The sequence below is a fragment of the Dendrobium catenatum genome, unplaced genomic scaffold (assembly GCF_001605985.2).
Source record: "Dendrobium catenatum unplaced genomic scaffold, ASM160598v2 original_scaffold_4309, whole genome shotgun sequence".
NCBI classification, from domain to species: Eukaryota; Viridiplantae; Streptophyta; class Magnoliopsida; order Asparagales; family Orchidaceae; genus Dendrobium; species Dendrobium catenatum.
Window position 1 is genome coordinate 345,333 of NW_021322770.1, and position 22,095 is coordinate 367,427.

The window sequence follows — 22,095 nt, forward strand, 5'->3', positions numbered from 1 at the left end:
GACCCAGAGTCCTATAGTTCGGCATATTTACGGGCGCACGAAACAGAGAAAGTTACCTTCAGAGCGAGCGAACTCCCGTTGTTACTTCCTATCAAAATGTTATAACACAACTCATGCAATCTCTACATCAACGACGAAAAAGAGAAGATAAAAAAGCAAGCCCTAGACGCCTCTAACCTCCTTTGATGATGAACTCATGCATAGAGTTAGCACTTGGCGTGGCAAATTCGGGTTCAAAAAACTGACCCATTTTTAAAATGGGCCATGTTCAGGTCGCATCGAACAGTGACGGGTCAATTTCAGATTGAACTCGAACCCAACCCGTGATCCTAATTTGACAGCCCTAATAGAAATGATGGTGAATTCTTCTAGGATTTCTAGAATAATAAGCTAAAACTTGCTTATATTAAATAATAATAAACCAAGTTAGAGTACACGAGCCATAACTTGATTGCTTCATGGAATAACCCCCAAAATGAAAAAGACAGTGTCAATGCCAAAAGACATCAAAATTAAATTGCTACATTGCACAAGAAAGAGATGTATTAAATTGTAGCAAGCATGTCCTGTGTGTTAGGGTTTTTTTTTTTTTTTTTGTGCGCCCCGTGCCTGGGGGCGCCTCCCTTTGCCACCGGCTCGTTCTGCCAGGGAAGTGTTTCTGACTCTCTTTTCTGGTTTTGTTTTTTCTGTTTCTCCGCCTCATGGTGGTTAAGTTCGCCGATCCGGGTTTTCTTGATCGAAAATCCGATTCTCGCTCTTTCATTGAAGCCCTTTCGGGAAGCTCTTCAGGGAATTTTTCGGATCTTAAACAGACGTCTTTTAGGGGTTTTCCCTCTCTTTGGCAACCTTTGGTGTTGCGTGCTCGTTTTGATTGGCTACTCTTTCCAAACTGGATGGCCCGGGCCTGGCTTGGGATTGGTTGGAAGTCTATGCCTTTTGCTGAGCCCGATGATTCTCACTCCTCTCCATTTGTTTCTCTGCAACTTTTTCGTACTATTTTCTAGCTGGTTGTAACCTCATCTTTTTATTTATATGAAATTTCCTTAAAAAAAAAAAAAAATCATGTCCTGTGCTAGAGGAACTTTGAAGATGGAGATCCCAAGGATCGAAGAAGTGAAAATCATTATGAGTATTCAGATCGGCACTTTATCTTGTGAAAATATTTCTGATGGTTTTATGTATTAACTACTAATAATAACTTTACCTATAGTTTTGCTCCAAAACATTTTCACTATCTGATAAAATATCCAAAAGACACATAAATCAATACCACCCCATAATATGTCATTCTCATCTTCAGCTAATCCTAACAATTAGCTATCCTTCTTCCTCTTAGGCTTTGATTGAGATGACTTTCTTACTATTTCTTAAACTAATTTTTTAGTAAAAAATTAATTTTTTAACTAAAAAATTATTTTATGAAACATTTAAAAAATCATCCCAAACAAAACTTTAATATGATTCTTCCTTTTTCTCGTCTCTCCATCTTCCTACCCATTCCCCTTTCATCTACTCATATTTTGCATCATCTCTCCACAAACTTCACAATTAAAAAAGAAAAATTTATCAAGAAAAATTCTCATCTATAATAGAAAAATGATAAATGTATCTATTTAATTAAGCATATATGTAACACATCATTGTCAAATGAAGCATTTTCTCATCTATATAAATTTTGATTTGAATTACTTGCTGGAAAAAGCCATATATGGTTTGCCTTAACTTTGGTTTGATGTGAGTTTAATAATTGAATTTTAATAGTCTTCTAATAAATTAAAATTAAAAAAAATGATTTTTGTATCTGGTCAAGTAGATCTGGTCAGAAATTAGCATAGTTTTTTATCATTTCTCTTTTTAGGTGTCAATATGGTAAGTTTTTCTTTAGAACAACAGAAAATTGGAGAAATAAAAGAGAAGACAGTATGATTGCCACATCTACTTGGTTTCTTTTCATAAAATTTTCATTCATTTTGCTCTTATCTCTTTTGGTTTTAAAATTTGTTGAGCAATGCAGGTCATCTTAATCTGTTGGTTGAGAATTTAGACTATCAATTAGATCTTATTTTTGAAGCTTGCATATGTGTTGCGAGTGTATGTTTACATTTAATTAGCCCAAAAATTGTTAAGTCTAATAGCTATATCAATCATTGTATAGAAAATATAAATTAATACTATATTAAGTGTTGGGTACGACAAAACAAACATAAAGAGAAGTAGTAAATCACAAGTTGCGAAACACAAACGAACATAGAAGATTTACGTGGAAAGCCCAAAGCTGAAAAAAGTTGCGGGGGAGGAGGACGACTACACTATAGAAAAAATAAAATGCGGAGTATAAAAAACGTCACATGAATAAACAAAAGGCGGAGTATAGAAAATCCCCGTAGAGGCGCTGCCCTTTGATCCCGCGACCTGACCGGGAAGATCGAACCCCGCAAGGGGGTGCTGCCCCTTTGGACCCCCGACACATCTATCGAGTGAACAATGATCACGGACATGAACAAACAAGGGTTAAGCCAAATTTGAGGCAACTCCAACGTTAAGAAAATATGAATGTTTTTATCATATTCTGTCTATTGTATAAAGAGATATGTGTAAATACTAAATATGCCCTAAATTATAGGGGTGGATATTTATTAATCATAAATAATATATGTCATCAATTATTTTGTAATATTATGGGAATTAAATATGATTGTGATGTAATTAAAATTCCTCATAATTACAAGCATAAATATTATATTACTTGTCAGTATATTCCTTCAAAAATTAATATAGTACTTGCACTACAAACAAAATTAATAAAGTTTAACTATAGTGCTCCAAGAATTACATAAAATAGAACCAATGTTTATTCCTTGTTAGATCATTCAAAAAAAAAAAAAAAAAAGAGAATTTATTACGTATAAAACTATTACAATTATGATAAAGTGTTTGTTAGTTTCCGTATCTTTTATTATGTATGGATTTTTGCTTCCAACACTAAGTATTTTCTGCAATATTAATACCAAGAAGACGAAACCAAAATTTTAGGATAAAAGCGTAGCAAGATTAAGGTTTTGTTTGTGATAGCTTTTTTCATATTTTATAAAATAGTTTTATAGTATAAAATTTCTAATTCAATTTTTTTTTTCTGAAAAGCCATTTTAGAAAGCAATAAGAAAATCGTCTCAAACCAAACTTAAGACGTCACATTACTCGTTCACATTAACACAATAACACCAAAGATTGTGCCTTATATTTGTGAAACATGGAGGAATTCTTGAATGCAAGAGAGAGGGAGAGAGAGGCAGGGAAATGGGAGAGGAATTTATTAATTCATCTTGGAGCTTATGGGGGTTCACAATACATCAACATATAAAATTATTTATAAGGATATATGCATGGTGCGGTGTCTTGTAAAAACAATTTAACTTCAAATCGGATAAATACACAACAATCTCCGCCTTGGTCTGATTTTGCGATCAAAGAATCACCTATGTGCTCATTGCACTAACTCTACGAGCTAACCTGCCAAATCGAGCCCAATCCCGCTCATGAACTGCTTCCACTATGCATTCCAATTCACAACTCTAATTCAGGCTCCCACACATTCTAAATAACACGTCCACTTGCGTCCCTCTTCGTTCAATCCATAATTAGCACGTTTGTGCCTCATACTTCTTTAGCTTCTGCACGACAAGCATGCGCTCCTGCATCGAGTACACTCGGCTCGCCCGTCATCCCTGGGTACTTGTGCACTTTCCAAGCGTACGACTTTGTACGATTCACCCGTCTAATCAAGAGTATGGTGTTCGCTCCTTGCGTAGTTCTGTGTGATCTTCTCTGAGGTTCTAGATCTTGTTGTTGATCTCCTACACTGCTCGCACTGTAGCCTCCCACACACTAACGAACCCGCTTCGAACCTTACGTATAGGCTTTGATTCCACCTTTTGTAGGCTCATGAACCTGATCCCAACTCCGCCTCCCTCACTGGCTCGTAGAATCAACTCCTGTCTTTCGCTCCCGGCACTGCTCTCCAAGAACAGTCCGACTCCACCTCAGAGATCTAGACCGATTTTGTACTCAAAAATAGGCAAATACAGCCTCCAATCTCTAGTCCCGCATGATACTGTGCGTTCAGTTACTATGCAAGATCATTCAAGAACAACTTGTCTCTGCTCAGGACTTTGCCTCTTAGCCAGTGTGCTCCGAACCTTTATGCGGACTAACCTAAGGTCACAGACTCCCATTTGTCTCACATGAATGGAACCCACACCTACGTAGCCCCTGCACTGTGCTTCGCGAGTGCTCGATTGGCCCGAGTGTACTTTGCTATGCCCACGCGTTCCGTAACCTACGCACCTGTGCTCCTATAAAACCTACTTCGGCTCACCCACACTCCCATAAGGCAACTCGTCTGCACTTATCTTGCCACACCCTTCTTTCCCGTGTGAATCTTACACGTGAGATCCGCATGCGTCTCCCACAATCCAGCCCCAGTCTGCGATTTGGGCCTTGTTCCGCTCTCACACACGCAAGCGCTCGCACGTGTTGATCTCGACACACTTCTTGAGCGATCAAGCCATCCCGCCTGTGCGGTACTGGTAGAGACCCCCTCTTCTCTCCTTTCTTGAACAAGAATCTTTCTCCACCTCGAGATCACCTCAATGAGGCTCTGATACCACTTGTTATGTTTCTTGCATGAGGAAAAGATGAATCTTTTTTATCTTGGATGAGAGAGAAAGAAGGAAGGGAGGAGAGGGAGATCTTGCACAGGAAAAAAATCTTTCCTTTATTTAATGTGGTCTATTACAAGCGGGAGTCCTATTACAACACTCCACAACTCTATATTTATAATATTTGGAGGATACAATGGATGCTAGGAACAACTATCATAAAATCCGACCAATATACAATAATATTTCTCTTGCAAGAGTGATTTCACCAAAAATAAATTTTCGATCATATTCCACAAATGAAAATATATATAGCTGACATATATGCCCAAATTGCTCTAGTAGAATATTAGTGAATTTTAATAGATGTGACTTCATCATCTTTTAAAGATAATTTTTTATTAAAAAAAAACTTCTTTCAATAGAAGAGCTTAAAATTTAAAAAAAATTCAGAAGTGCCAAATTTGACATGAAACTGTCTTCTTTTATTTGATTTGAAAAATTTTAAATGGTATATTTTATCTGTTATTATAATTAAAATTTTAGTATATATTAGCTTGCTAAATGTAAGAAAACTTTATTAATATAATTTATTTTTTCATTTTGTTTTGTTTGGGATTTTTTTTTCTTTCCAAAATAATTTTTAATAAAATAAATTTAAATTTTAAAAAATTTTAATAATAAATTGCTTTATGAAATAATAATAAAGCTATCCCAGCATTCAGTTGGGACAATTTTTGTTGCTTTTTAAAATAATTTTTTAGTATAAAAAATTTTAATTTAAATATCTGTTTTAGAAACCCAAATAAAATCTTTAATGAATTTACTAAAAAAGCACCTTTGACATCTTCTGTAAGCTATAGAAAGGCAAAGCTTCACGACTCAACAGTTCGTTCAATTCTCCCATTCTCTGTATATTAATTAATTATCCTCTAATACTTCTTTAAGGATTTAGTTAATATTTGATTTTGAAGATGGTTTTTATGAATTCATAGATCTATTTAAAATAAATGTAATACATAAATAAATTATACTGCACCAATCTTAAAGCTGAATCAATACTTTTATTATCCATCTAACAAAGTATTAGGTCAAAATCATAATTATTTTTTTCATTTCACTTACAATATCTTTCAGATTTTAATGCTAATCAAACAAATACTGCCAATTCGTTTTCATTATTAGGCAAAATAATTACCTTAGTTTAAATAAGTTGAAAAAATTAAGACTTTATTTGGAAGGGCTTTTTGACGATTTTTATATTAGAAAAATTAGTCAATAAAAATTAATGTATGTTTAATTTATAATTTTACATAATTTAAAAAATATATCTTTAAAAACTTTTTTTTTAAGTATATTTAAAACTTTATGCTTCTTTTTTTTTGGGACAATTAGGTCAATTAAGGCAGACTCACACACACAATGCATACAAAAGACTTAAACTCAAGACCTCTTAGTTGATAGCTAAGCTCCCAACTAACAGACCAAGATGAGCTGTGTAAATTATATGTTTGAAAAAGAAGCTTTGAAGATAATAAGCAAAAAAACCAAAAGTTGACCCAAACATTGTCTATGATAATTTTATGTCACTGTTTTTCACTGCTTCCAAAGAATTTTTTTTTGGGTTAGAAAGCTGCTATAAAAGCAGTAAAAAAACTTCCTAAAAAGTAGTCTTTGAATATGTTCGATACAGCTATAACTTTTTATAAATATGATTGTAAAGCTGTTGTGGGAAAAGTTACGGTAATTGACAATCTTATGATGATTCTTGAAGAAACCGTTGTAATTGTCATGAGCTCCATAACATGAAGGGATTCAACCAATTATTCTGATGTGCTATCCTTTAGCCCCCTACATTCGATTCAAAAACAGAAAAATGTTCTCAAGAACTTTTATATAGAAAGTTTATCATCCTCTTGAACCTTAGGTGTATGAATTTTTCTCTCTTTCGTGACCTCAATTTGGAACATTGTACTTAAAAAGTGTGAAAACCAAAGTGATAAGAAAGCTATCCTAAATAGTCTCTTAAAAGATCAAAATCAAATATTCTTAGTAATGTTCACGGCGATGGAAAAATATAAAGTTTTACGTCTTAGCTTTATTCGAAGATCTAACACACAATCAGATAAAAGAGATGGTGTATTGTTCATAGAGGCACCAAAGTTTTTACGTGGAAACCCCTAAAAAGAGAGAAAAATCATAGGGTCTAGCCCAGTTTGAATGAATACACTAGTGTTTGTAGTTGATTGCAAATAAAGACCTTCATTGGAGGGAAGATCTTGGCTATATGTCGCAAATAAACATCATATAGAGTGTATTATATGGTGGAACTTGAAAGAGTCAGTATCAACATGTTTGTTTGGTCAGCAAGATCATAATTGGCGGACGACATAGGTCATAAAGACATAGTCGGGTGACGATGGTTGAGAGGATTGTAGTCGGCGGGCGATGAATGTCAGAAAGACCGATGACTAGGGACGGAGGTCGGAAGGATTGTTATTTGGCATTGGAAGTCGGAACGATTGTAGTCAGCAAGTGTCGAGGGTTAGAAAGACAGTTGTCTAGCGACGAAGATCATAAATTTATGATGGATCTATTTATAATTTTCTAAATGTGGCATAACCAGTAAATAAGGATGAGATTAAGGGTAAATTGGGAGTTGTTAGAATGGACGGACGATATTAAATCCCTTGATCGTGGATCGTTTACTGGGCGTTTGAATGTCTTAATGATATCAGAAATCGACGACCTTGGGCTCATTGGATTCATCTCGTCGAGCCGCTCGATTCGACCATAAGCATGTCATGTTTTGAAACCATTTGATAATCCAAATTATTGTTTCAAGCTTCTAAATACGCTTCAAGTGACCCATTTGATCTTGGATTGAGTCGAATTTGGTGTCGTATTTTCGAGACATTCAATTCGACTATAAGTTTGTTGAAATTAGTGTTCATATGATCCCGAATTTACTTTTTGAAGTTTCTAACTTGATTTTGCTTCGAGATTCATACCCGATCAATATAATTTTTTGATGATATATCACAAGTAAAAAAATATAATTCACATTTTAATCATTTAATTCCTTTAGGGTGATTATGATTGAATCCTAAATTAAAATTATTTTTTAAATCATTTTACTTTGCATGAATTGAACATCAAATACTCAAAAGAAATTGGATGTTTGGTGGTAGATACAAATCATCTTTTCTTATTGCCAAAATGCAAATGAAATTATTTCAAACAATTCATTTTCTTGGTTAAAAAAAAATGATTATAATATGGTAAATTTTTATTTGTGCTTAATAAAACAAAATGAGGGCATTTTTTCATCACAGTCAAAAGTTTAAAGTCAACCAAATATGTGGAAATTAGGCGTCTCCTCTTTTTCAAGGCGAATATTGCTACTTTTGAGGCCCTAGTGATTATGTTCCCAAGAAATAAATGCAGATGTTGTCCACAATCCTCATCCTTTGGTTTGCTTGTAGATAAAAATATATTTTAAATTTTTAAGAAATAATAATTTATTTTTCATGAACGTTAAACAAGAAAATAAATAATTAATTTAAAAATGTTTATTATGAGAAAATAAAATAATATTTTTGATACAAGATTTACCAAATTTCTTCATTTTTTTTCCACAATTAAACGGCCAGTTGAAATTGTTAAAGCATAAATTATATATTATACAAATTCGAGCTCGAATTAAGCCCAATTTGACTCGTTAATTTTTTAAACTAGCTCAATTAATATTAATTAACTCAATTGATTATTTATATTAACATGATTAACTTTTCAAATCTAAATTTTAAATAAGATATTAAGAATAAAAAAAGTTCACTTTTAACTTTTTTTTTTTTTTTAACTCGAGCTCGAGCTCTCAAACTTACCAAATGAGCTCTAGCCGAACTCGAGCTCAATAAAAATTAAATAAATTTAGCTCACTTAAGCAAAAACTCATCTCAACTATGAGAAACTATTACGTGCGGTCATAGGATGATATCCAAACACGAATAAAAATATGCCACATCATCATTTTAATATATACTTATGTATATCGAATGATGTGACACATTCTAATTCGCCACCGAACAATCTGATGACCACATTTAATAATTTCTCCTCAACTAGACAGCGAATTATTACGTCTGGTGTCCGGACACCAATCCAGACGCATCACGTTACCAAAATACACCTGGCCCCAATGTATTTGGGTGACGTGAAGTGTCTAGATTGGATGTTCGGACGTAAGGTAACCGAACGTAATAATTCGCCCCACTAGACACATTTATACCCCTAATCCAACCGCTAGCTTCACTGTAGAGAAGATATTTAATGGTATTTATGAAAGTATAAAGTTATATAAGATAGCAGAGCCGGTCAACCTCAATACAGTTTCCAGTTAAGTTACATTATTTAATTCAGCAGCTTACTCAAAGAAGGTAAGAGTTTATCAGACTTCTCCTCAACCACATAAAATGAACAGAACCTGTAATGAAAAATCATTGCAACTAACTTTTATCACACTACGTGAGATCAACTACCTAAATAATTTTTGTCAAATTCTCTAATAAGAAAAAAAAAACATTTTTAATCAAATCATTTAGATATATCTACACCTTTTTTTAAACAAAAGTCATATTTAATACATCTACTCTTTTAACAAGATCATAAAAAAGGTCAAAAACTAATTAATTAAAATATAAACTTATAAAAAAAATTTCATTTAGGCTTTGTTTGGGAAAGCTTTTATATTGCTTTATAAAACAACTTTTTAATACAAAAAATTTTTGAAAAAAAAAAAATTGTTTTAAGAAAACAATAAGAAAACTGTCCCAAATGAAATTTTAGTATACTCCAAGGTTTTCAAAATCGAACCGGCTGGTTTGGCCAATTCAACCGCGAACCGGTTTGGCAGGCGGTCCGAAGAGAGTGAGCAATTGGGTGTTTTAAGAACCGGGTAAAAACTGGTTGAAATCCCGGTTGAACCGCTGAACCGGGGGGTTCTGAAATAACCGACTGGTCCGTTAAAGCTGTAATTTGAGCCCTTGATCTACGATCTAACAGCTTAGATAACTGGGTATCAGTAATTTGGTACAAGTACTTGTTCGCTCGTCTCGTCTGCCCTAGCATACGCGAACGACGGAACGAGACTCGGAGACTCGGAGACTCGGAGCCTCGGACGATCCCGACGGAGGTTTCACGAACGAGATTTCTTCTTCACTTCTTCTCCCTCGTCCGACCTCCCAATGAATCGCAATGAAGATATTGATGCTTTTGGAGGGGAATGTTTTAATGAACAAGGATTTATGGATATAACTTTTGATGCTTCAAATCTAGGAGACGACTTCTAAATTTATTTTGATATTTATGTTTGAATTTTGAAGCTTGACTTGATATTAAATTATGAACATTTTGTGTGATGACAAAAGCTATGGATTTATTTATGTTTTATTGACTTATTTGAAGAGACACTTATATTATATGCTATTTGTTTATATTTCATAAACTTAATTGATGTCATGTTTATGTTATTTGAATTAAGAGCTATGAAAATAGAATGTTGAATGAATAAATTACAGGAAAATTTAATTTTTATTTCATTTTTTAAATAATATTATTATTTATTACGTCATCCGGTTCGACCCCGGTTCGACCGGTCGAACCGTGAACCTCTCCTTCTTCCGGTTCGTTGTTCGGTCCGGTTCTGAAAACCTTGGTATACTCACAATTATGATCTTCACAAACATATGAATGGACTCATAAAACATCTACAAAATCATATCCAATGAACTTATCAGTTTTAAGAGAAATTATTTTGTGCGGACACCGGACCGGGCCGTTAGGAGGCAAATCAGAACGGGCCACATCACCCGGTACACAGTAGCATATAGCCATGATATACAACAAACAGGTGAAGTGACACATTCTGATTCGCCTCCGAACGGCATTCATATCCCCACAGAATAATTTCACCAGTTTTAGACAGAGTGTTTTCAGAAAACTTCTAATTTCAAAGCATAAAATTCCACCTTGGCATTCGGAGAGAACCAAAATCGACCTGAAGTACAGAAGCACATGCAGTGTTTTCAAAAACAAATATTTGACGCAATCAAACGACATACAAACATACAGTACAGCAATAATCATGATCAAGCTCTACAGAAAAATATTATGTCAGAACCTCTAATGTTCTTCCTGCGCTAGGAGCATAAGACAAATAACTGGAAGAAACAAATATTTGATAAACAATACAAGAAAGCAATTGTATCTATGAAAATAAAAAACTTTGAATGTAATTTGCTGATAAATATCAATTCAGACAGTCAAATATAACTAAGAAATCCCATGAACAACCACAATGTTCTTATTTACATGAAAGAAAAAAATAAAAACAAAACCAGAGTTGCACATTCTAAGCAAGCAGGCGAAAAAAAAAACTGGCATGGGAAAAAGTAAAACCAATATGACAGATCGGTAAACACTAAAAGCAACCATTAACTTAACTTCAAAGTACATTTCACAGCCTCAGATATCTCTGTGTATGGTTTGGACAGGCCATCATTAACAATTTCAAAGAAGATGACCTTGTAGTTAAGTTTATGGGCAGGTTAAGTTTAGACAAGTGAAAGAAAGGTTCATCATTCAAAGAGTTCTTGCAGTTGCTTTGTTAATGGTGGAAAGATAGACCCAGGATGTATGGCAACATATTTTCGCAGACTCCAAATACCTCAAAAACATCAACAGATACACTGTTGAATACTGCATCAAAGATGGAATCTTGAGGAACAAACTCATCTATGAAGGATGCTCAAATGGTTGGAACGGAAGATAAACGTGTAGAAAATGGTTGCAAATGATCTCCATGGTTTTCAGGTCTGAGCAGACTGGGTAATTAACCTGTTGTGACTGTGCTCACCTTCATAAGTAACAATAAGCATGGAAGGGTCTTCCAAGCACCTCTCCACATGCTTCCTTGCAGGGCAGCCTCTCATGCTGCTACATTTATAGTATCCCCTGAAGATATAGATATTTAATACTTCAAATATTTCATCACATCTTCAAAAACTGATGAAGGTAAAATTCTAACAAAAGGGAAACATAATGCTCTGGAGTTTCATTCAGGTGCAACTACAAAACCAAAATACTTCACTATTAAATTGATTAAATCTGTGCACTTTGTGGTTAAATTGTTACAGCAGAGGTCACTTAGCAACAAGATCAACTATAAAATTATTACAGAGAAAAATTTCAACTCAAAGCATCTGCATAAGAAAGCAATGAAGCCGTTAAAAAGTAATTAAAATATTTCATATATGGTTTAGACAATGCCATGTCCCAAGTGTGTATAATTTACTGACTTGAATGGGAGATAAAAGCTCCCCAGTCATTAATATGGAAAAATTATTACGTGCGGTGTCCGGACGTGTCCGGATGTTCAATCCAGACACACCACGTCACACAATTCACAATGTATTGGATGGCGTGACGCGTCCGGACTGACCTCCGGATGCATCCGGAATCCGCACATAAAAATCTCTAATACCATTATATGAATCTCAACTGGATCGCACAGCTCCATTACTCTTACAAGCCACATGTTTACAGAGAGACATACGGCTCTCATACCATACCACAACATTTATTTAACATTTTAAAATAAGATGAAAGGATATTACAGTATATAAAAATTCCTACATTAATTAAACTACTTATGCATCTCAATCCTATCCTCAATGAAACAAAGCAATGAACAGTGAGCATAATGCCTAATAAAACCAAATTAGCAATTCAAGTAAAAATATAGCATTCATTATACCTAGGATAAGGAGAACCCTTAATTGGTTTCTGCCCATACTTTCTCCAAGAATACTCATCAGGAGGTATATCAGCAAGCTTATTGCTAATGGCAGGAACCTTAATGGATCTCTTCAGTCTCAACTTCCTACAAATATGCAACCAAAGAGCAAATAGCCAGCCATCAATGAAACTCTGCTTATGACAATCTTAAACGTGAATCTATATAAATAACTACTGAAGATTAACCTTTTCTTCGAGCAATGACATCTTCCACTGCTAGCACATTTTCCGCTCCCATCCTCTCTTCCAGTGCACCTCCTCCGTGGATTCGAGTGCAGATTCGATGGCTCCGATGACTGAGGCCCGCCAATCAAGTTAAACGACTTGCTATCTAACCCTGAAACACTCCCACTAGCATCCATGCTCAGGGATGACAAAAATGATCGTGTTGTGGATGACATGGTCTGTGAGCAGCTCGGTGTGTCAAATTTGAGGTTTATGCCACCGCTATTTCCTCTTCGTAGCATTTCAGCCTGGAACTTGATGTGCTGCTGAAGCTGGAACGAATGATTTTGCTTTTGTTGCTGATGAAGATATTGGAACTGCGTGGCAAGTTGGACAGGATTCGGATGAGCTGAATGGATTTGCGGCACTGGTTTGTTCTCAAGAAAGATTCTTCGGTCCAAATCTCCCGTTCTTGGTAACAAATTGGCACTGGGACTGGCCTTTGCGGCTAATGCGGAATCTAAGACGAGCTTTTGATGACAAAATGGAGTTTGTTGCGGAGATAGTTTCGCCCTCTTTACTCTCGCGTGTCCTACACCATTCCCAAGCAAAGCAGCCAACTTTCTAAATCTGGAAACAGTTTCCCCAGTCTCCGCGGCTACGTTTCTTCTATGCTGGACCTCATCTTCAGCCTTCGACGCAAGCAAGCTAAGAAGTCTGTGGCCGCTTTCCACGGCCGCCCTATTAGCCCCCTCCACCTCCTCCATCCCAAACCCAATATCTCAAATTCCCAACCAAACCCCCAATATTTCAACAGCTGAAATAGAACAGAATCCTTCCTTTCAAGTCAATCAAGAAAAGAAAAGCCATAATCTATTCCTAGAACGCTCATAAGCTCATCAAAACCCCTAAATCAATCTCAGGTGCGAGATCTTCAAAATCCCACTACCAAAAACGGGAAGATGATGGAATCCAGATAATCTTGTAAGAAGAAAAGACCGCAAGTAATCGATTGCTTTGTAGAAAAATAAGATAGATAGGATGGAAGCGGTGGGAACCGACCTCAGATTCGGGAGGGGGAAACCCTAGGTTTAGACTATTGCCATGGAAGCCGTGAGGTTGGAATCTTGGAGCTTGGGAGGTGTGAAGGCGAAGACCGGACGCAGAAGAAATTTTCTCACTTTAAAACTATTTAATAGTTTCATGATAATAGAAATATAGAATAAAAACAATATAGCAATGAGATATGTTTATAGAGTAAAAAATGGAAGCTGTGATGAGTAAGACGCAAACAACTGAAGAAGTTTCAATTAACAAACAAGCAAATAACTTAATTCCATTTTAATTAGCCTTCTTAAACAGCTTAATCACCTCGTTAATCATCTTAATTATAAACGGGGCCTTTGATCAAGTAATCTTTAGCTCTGAAATAACAAAAATTATTAAGGCCGTCACATTCATGGAAGGATTTTTTTATAATTAACTTCTTCTATTTTTTTTTTTATTTAACATGAATGAATAAAAAAATTTAGATACTAGTTATATTTTTTAATATACATTGCATCTTAAATACTATATAGTAAAGATTACTAATATATTTTGATCATTTTTATACTCAAAATTTCTCGACTACAATAATCCAATCTCTGTCATTCAATTATAATTTTCTAATCACTATTGCTTAATTATGATCATCTGATCTCTGTCGTCTAACTATAATGATCCTCAAATCATCATCACCAAATTACAAGGGTAGAACCATCCTTGATCGTGGGGTCAATAGCGACCCCTATTTGTTCATATCCTTGATCGTCGTACGCTTTACAGATATATCAGGGGTTCAAAGGGGCAGCGCCCCTTGGCGGGGTTTGACTTACCCATCAAATCGTGGGGTCAAGGGGTAGCGCCTCTATGGGGGTTTCCGAGGGTAGCGCTCCCCACCCCCCGAACAAATTTTATTTACTTAAAAAATAAATTGATGAATTATATTTATTATTTGTTGGGGGCAATTATCCAAAGAGGATAGTATTGTAAAACTTTTAGGGGAGCAATTGCATAAAAAATCTGGTAATAAAATTTTTTTTAAAAAAAAGATGGAGGGATACAAATTACCTAAAAAATTATATAATAATATTAAAAAAAAAAATATGACCACCCTTTGACCTAAAGGGGTTCCGCCCCTACCAAATTACAATCCTTTGCCCATTTGTTCTTATTTATTCTTTTTGTTGAACAATAATTTCATGATAAATAGATATAAGCTAAGAAGCATTGAAATAAATTAACTTAAAAAAAAAAATGTTTGTTAGGATTAGCACATTTAATTCATGTGAAAATTTTGCAGAGAAGGTTAATTATGTGAACATTTTTTTTATACAAACTTCACACGCAATAAAAATTAGATAAGCTCAACTTAATTATTCAGTCAGGTTTATTAAGTCTAATTACAAGAAATATCGCATTCATTTTTGGTTAATAAAAATTTTTATTTAAAAACTAAGCAATAAGTAGTGCCGCATATCCCTTTGCATAAATGTCTATATATATATTTATGTATATCCTTGACTGGAACAACCCAATCAGTTAGCTGCTCTGTGCTTCATCCACCTTAATCCATCATCACGCATATAAAGTAAGTTTTTATTGTAAGCCCCGATTTGTGTGACAACTTTTCTTACTGTTTTTAAATTAATTTTTAATGCAAAAATTTTTTTACTCGAAATAAAAAGTTTTAAGCAATAAGATAGTTGTCTCAAATAAAGTCTAAATAATAGGGGTGTCAAAATCTGGCCTGACTCGAACTCGACCCGTCAACCCATTTGTTATATAAGTTAGGTTCAAGTTTTCGACCTGTTTTTAAAAACATGTCAGGTTCGGGTTAACCAGACAACCCAAAGTTAACACGGGTTGACCCGGGAAATTGTCTACCTTGCATCGCGTCACATCAGCACCTTAGTCATCAGTGTATCAGGCCAACAGTCTCATCTACGTCGGCGCGTCTAATATCCGTCTCGTTGCTTCAGGCCAGCAGTTCCATCCGCGCGTCGTCCTAGACCGCCACTAGGGGTGTCAATTCCGGTCAATAGGTTGGGTTCTGGTCGAACCCGAAACTGACCCGAGTCAGGTTCGGGTCGAACCCAGAACTGACCTGGCACTGTTAGGGTCAACCCGAACCCGACCGGTTTTTAAAACGGGTCAAATTTTCGGACCCGAACCCTAAACCGACCCGATTCGGGTTAGGGTCAACCCGTCCCGACACGAATGACCCGAAGTTGATCTAAAATTACTATTTTTTGGGTCAAAATCGGGTCAATCTTCGATTTTCGGGTCAATCTCGGGTTTCCGAGTCAAATTGGAGTTTTCGTGTTAATTTCGGGTCATTTTTGGGTTGCTGGGTCAACTCGAACCCGACCCGATTTTAAAACTAGTTGGTTTGTTGAACTCGAATCCGACCCGTTTCGGGTCTGGGTTGACCCTAACCCGGATTTTTTCGGGTCGGGTTCAGGTCAATTTTTGTGTCGTGTCAAAAGTTGTCACCCCTAACTGCCACAACTAGACAGTCGTCCCATCCTCATCTGACGGCGGCCGGCCTACAGGATTCCGCAGTGCAAGCGTGCAACGTCTTTGCCTTGTCGAGTAGGCAAACAACCACCGTTAGCCACTCGGCACCTCGGCCTCACCAGTGTTCGAATGATCGTCACCTCATCGGCCACCACTTGTGCCATTTAGCTAATCGGGTTCGCGGGTTGGGTCCGGTCAACTCGGTAACCCGTGCAGGTCGAATTTGGTTGAAAATCCTAGCCTATTTAGCTACTCAGGTTGGGTTCAGGTCAACCCGTTTACGCTTGAGTCAACTCAGGTTGGACCCAAATCCGACTCGTTGACCCAAATTGACAACCATACTAAATAATAAATTTGTTTGCATTATTTGTAAATTATATTCAAATAATTAATTTACAGTTAATTCAAATTGGCTTCATTTAATTCATTCACGATCTTCAATTTGACGATTTTGAAAGCTACTAATTTTAGCACATCCTAACTTTCTACGCTATTACTTAAATCTATTTGGTTATTTGTAAATTAAAGAAAGTCGTACCCAACAGTTCTAAAATTTATTAAGGCTGAACCGATCTTGATAAATTAGAATTAAATGAGGGTAAGAATTTTTTTTAATTATTTATTATTATTATTATCATTATTATTATTATTTTAATAACATGTCTTGACTTCTGGATGTTGACACAAATTTGAGCCATATCATCATCAACAAAAAAAAAAAAAATCTATATAACAAATGAATACCAAAAGCACCGTCCTGCGAATTGTCAAATGCAAAATACAAAGTAAAATGCAACGCAATTAATATTAAGGTTTCATTTGGGACAGTGTTTTTGGCATCTCTTTTAAGAAGTTTTTGTGATTGGAAGGTGCTTTCGACGACATCTTTTAAAAAAACATAACTTTGTCTGTAGCATTTTTATAACCACATTTATAAAAAGATGCAGTCATTTCAAACAAATCCTGAGAGATGCATCAATGTCAGGAAAAATTATTTTGTGCGGTCACCCGATGGCGTCCGGAGGCAAATCAGAGCACGCCACATCACTTTTTTTCTATGTACTGGTGATATGTACTGTCATGTACCGGATGATGTGACGCTATCTGATTTGTCTCCGGACGATCTGATGTCCGTAGAGAATAATTCCTCCAAAACCAGCTCATTAATAAAAGAACATTGAAAATATATCTTCAACATCTTAGCATGCAATGTTTCCATTTCTTCAGTTTCTTAAGCAAGCAAGGGGGAAGCGGAAGTGGAAGCAAAGTTCTGTTCATATTTTCTCCCATTTCTTTCTCTCCAATTCTGATAAATAATATAATAGATAGAAAGAAAATGGAATTTACTGTAAGTTTTTGAGCAGTTAATCCTGTCCGCATCATGTTGAAGAATTTAAAGAATAGGACTTAAGGGAATGTTGTAGCCTGAGAAGAAGGAGAAATTATTACATCCCATCAAAAATCAAACGGTCTGAATGTATACCGAGTAATATCGAGTCCAAAATATAGAGTTTTAGGTGACGTGGAGCATTATTATTGGTCTCTGAACGCATTCGGACACCGGACGTACTAATTGCTCGAGAAGAAGAGATGCCCCAAGCTTTCTATGCATTCCTGACATAGCATAGAAGTGTCTGGAATAAAAATCTCTCTTTGTATGAACATTAGGCTCTCTAAGTTATTGAGATATTATTTTGTGTGGATGCCGAACATCATTCAGAGATCAACTAGAATACGTCACATCACATCCGTTCTGTACCGTGGCTCGGTACCGCTGATGTGGCACATTCTGATTGGTCTTCGGACGATGAACTGCATTTAGCGTCCACACAGAATAATTTTCCCAAGTTATCTCTAATTTGATATTGAGCTAGAGAGCTCTGAGTTTTACTCTATGAGTTAGAACCGGCTCATTTACTATGAAAGAGAGAATAATTATGATTAAGTAATCAAAAGAATGAGAAATAAGAAGAAAAATAATAAATAATAATTTAATATAAGAAAATGTGATATAATTTTTAAATAATTTTGCACTTAAAATACTTGATGCTAATATATTTTAAATTTATTTTTTGCTAATATTTCTTAAACTAGCCAACTCGGTAGACTCATTAGTTTATCGAGCTCGACTCACGAGTTATTTATCAATTCGAGCTCAAGCCAACTCACGATTTGTCTTGACTCATTTACACCCCTAATCAGCCTATAGCCTATTGTAAACCACCCCATAGGAGCAAGCCAAAATAAATAGATCGATATTCTAGAAATTTCTCTTATGTGCAAATTTGACGGTTAGTTTTTTTTATGAGTTTTTAAAGTGGTGTCGATGAAATGCATCATATTATGATCGATTGATAGGGTGATAAAAAGCGTGACCAAAATGAATTAGGTAGGAGTTGGGCATGAAGTTTGTCATCCCATCCATCACTTATGTGTGATGATCATTTGAAAATCTTCATGAATTTTCTTACCATTATTTTGCTTACTCTCAAAAGAGAGGTTGCTTTTGGCCTTATGTTGATATATATGACTCATATATATCAACATAAGGCCAAAAGCAGCCTCTCTTTTGAGAGTGAGCAAAATAAGATTGTGAAATGTATAATCTTATTTATGTATAAAATAGAAAATAAAAATTTGCCCTAAAATTTGGGCTACTAAGTTAACTTATTAAGCGAGAGAAAAAATTAAAGTACTCATTTTTCTAAAAAAGAAAACCTAAACTCTTCCTAGTTCCACCCCTGCACATCAAACTCAAATTCGAGATTATCACATTTTGCCACTGATATATTATTAGAAATGTCATCCAATCAAGTATGAATCTCAATTTATTATTTGTATCAGCAATATTCATAATTAAATTTAGTATCATTTAAACTCTGATTTAAACAAATTTATAGATGACCTGAATGCCTTGACATGATAAACACAATGAGTAAAAGTAATTTAGTTTGAGTTCAAATAAACTCAAATCAAATATTTGAAACATATTTAAAAACTTTACGATATTTTCTGAATCTTACACGCATATATTCAAAATGAGCATTTTGATGAGACGAATTTAATGAGCCCAAAATTATTTATTTATGAGATTATTAATATAATTAAATACTTAATATATAGACTGTGATCAAATGGTTCAATATGGGCTGTATGAACGAGGGTTATGGAATTTGGACGAAAAATACCAAATTGCCACTCCAAAAATACTATGAATAGACTCTAGACTCCATATGTATGACTCCTAGAAGAGTTAAGGAAAGCTTTGAGATTTGAAAACCACTAGAGTTTTACCTTACATTCAACGTCGACGATCACCAACAATCACTCTCATCATATAATTTTTTTCTTCAAAATTATGAGCTTTGAAATAAATGTTATCCATACACAAAAATGTTATAAATCTCAAACATGATTTATCAATAAAAAAATTCTAAAAAATATGACTAATTACTCATAAATAATAAATTAGTGTTTTCTAAAATGTCCTCCTTTTAAAGATAATATTAAAAGTATTTAACATAAATATTCGAAAGTAAATGTATTTTTTTTTAAATAATAATTTAATATTTAATTAAAATGATTGATGCAAATTTAAATAATTTATTAATTTTCTTAAAATTTTAAAGGCGTCTCAGCATCACTCTTTTTCTTTTTGCTTTTCCAGCTTTGGGGTTGGTTGGGTGATACGCCAAAATAGGCGGCTCAGAGCCCGATGACTGCTCTTCCTGTCTCCCGAGATAGCCGTTGGCTCTAGGCAAAACCGTCCCGATGGTGACACGTGGAATCATTGGGTAAGCAGAGGACACGTAAGACGGGAATTTGTTGACTGCGGCAGCCTTTTTCTCGCCGGACTGCCGAGCGCGAAGACGACGAATGGGCCCCATCGACCCATGTTTTGCGTTGACCGTCTCTGTGACCCCACCGCAGAATTTTAATATAAATATGCATGCGATCATCTTCTGTAACCTAAGAAGTAACTAAATATTTATTACCGGATTATTTACTCATTATGCAAAAGAACTACAGTCAACTTTGATGGCAAATGACAATGATTTCATAGAGTACTCATTTTTAAATTAGATATTATTAATTTTTTAATTATGCATTAAAAAACTTTAAAAATAGATAAAGTAACCCCAAATTTTAATCAACAGAAAAGTATATTACAATCCCCACACAGTCAAAAACACCCACTTACAACAAAAAAGTCCAATTTTACGAAACGACTAGCTATGCAGATAAAACACGCCGCATAAAAGACAAAAAAATAAATGATGGTACACCCAAAAGGACTCAGTATGACAATCTTGCATCTACCGAGTAGCAAAGAGACGATCATTCATTGGCGGATAAAGTCACAGCGCAACCAGCCGAAGTTCAAAAAATAACACCAAACATTAAAAAATAAATAAATAAATAATCACATTAACCACCAAGGTTGCCAACTCGGGGTTAAGCAAAATTGCCTTATCACAATCCAACAACCAATAGAAAAGCCAAACCAAGTCATTACTATTTTTTCTTTGATTTATTTTTAGATCATTTCCCCGCACCACTAGAAATAGCATGGCAACAGATCGGCCTTCCACGGAATGAAACATATCTTGTGGATCTTGAAACTCATTTGCATTCTCATCAACATCGTCATCCGACACGTTTAACCAATCTGAATGGTGCACACAAGAGTTACTCACCGACAATGCCAAATGGGCTTTTAACTCCGCATTAGACACAATCGAAATAAGAATATCAACAAAAGTTATCGATAAAGCTAAGTTAACATAAGGACTAATTGCATCCTCGATCAGCATCCCTTCATGAACAATCGAAACCTCAACACCTTTCATAGCCAAAGCATCATAATTACCATCCTGCTTTAAAGGGTTAGAGGCTAAATCCACAAGACCATTATGACCAAGAACATCAATATAGTTTGGACTTTGGAGTCAGACTAACTGGCTTCAAAGAATCAGAAAAAAAAAATTCTTCCTCATCATGAACATGAGTAGGAGATGGAATAGGAGTAAAAACATGATTAACCAAATATGGGATAGGGCTCATGGCGCCCACAACATTAGAGTCCATGCCTGCAGTATCCAAATTGATACAAGCACCTTACTTAAAACCACTAGATCGAATCAACATTGATAACCAGATTACTAGACTCCCCATTAAAACCTTACTTTTGCTTATAAGAGTAGTATATTATTATTAAAATTTTGTCAATAATATTAAAATTTTGTCTTTTTTTTTTTTTTACCTTGAAGTTGGCCCGGCCCTTATTTATTCTTATCCTTGATAATTGTACGTTTCACAGATATGTCGAAGGTCCAAGGGGGCAGCGCCCTCTAGTGGGGTTCGACCAATAGAAAAGACCATAGTATTTTAAAAACTTTTGGTGGGGGTAATATCCTATAAATCCATGTAATAAAGACTAAAAAATAGATGTAGTGGGACAAATTACCTACATAATCATATAATAAAAAGATTTATAATATAATGTTTATTGTAAATATTTTTAAGACGATAAATATGTTAATTAATCAACCTAGAAATATATTCTAAATTAATGTTAGCTTTCTCTTTTTTATTTTAATCATTAAAATATATTAGTAGCATAACAAACAAATTATTAAGTTAAGATTACAGAATCATGAAAGGAAAACTACATTTACTCATTTAAAAAACTAATTTTGATTTTCTGTTACTTACATAACTAAATCATCAAATATTTATAATTGTTGCGGGCTAGAAATTACGCGGCGATAGAGATTTGATTCTACGTCTTAGCGTTGTACGTATAACTAGCACACACAGAGAACACAGGATTTTTTACGTGGAAAACCCTAAA

General features: G+C 34.9%; 1 protein-coding gene across 1 annotated transcript; it reads right to left on the reverse strand.

Moving 5' to 3' along the window:
- Window positions 1-10,986: 10,986 nt before the first annotated feature.
- LOC110107315 (probable WRKY transcription factor 21) lies at window positions 10,987-13,895 on the reverse strand. The gene is made up of 3 exons (XM_020837543.2): window positions 12,702-13,895; window positions 12,475-12,600; window positions 10,987-11,672 (listed from the first exon to the last, which is right to left on the reverse strand). Exons 1-3 carry the CDS (start codon window positions 13,445-13,447, stop codon window positions 11,528-11,530), a joined length of 1,017 nt encoding a protein of 338 aa, XP_020693202.1. The 5' UTR covers window positions 13,448-13,895; the 3' UTR covers window positions 10,987-11,527.
- Between the last annotated feature and the right edge of the window lie 8,200 nt (window positions 13,896-22,095).

Bases quoted from the DNA above. Each gene is read 5' to 3' on its own strand.
- LOC110107315 (XM_020837543.2), bottom strand. From the start codon at position 13,447: ATGGAGGAGGTGGAGGGGGCTAATAGGGCGGCCGTGGAAAGCGGCCAC. The intron at 12,601-12,701 runs GTTAATCTTCAG...GCATATTTGTAG, and splicing joins TGTCATTGCTCGAAGAAAAG to GAAGTTGAGACTGAAGAGAT. The intron at 11,673-12,474 runs GTATAATGAATG...CTATATCTTCAG, and splicing joins AAGGGTTCTCCTTATCCTAG to GGGATACTATAAATGTAGCA.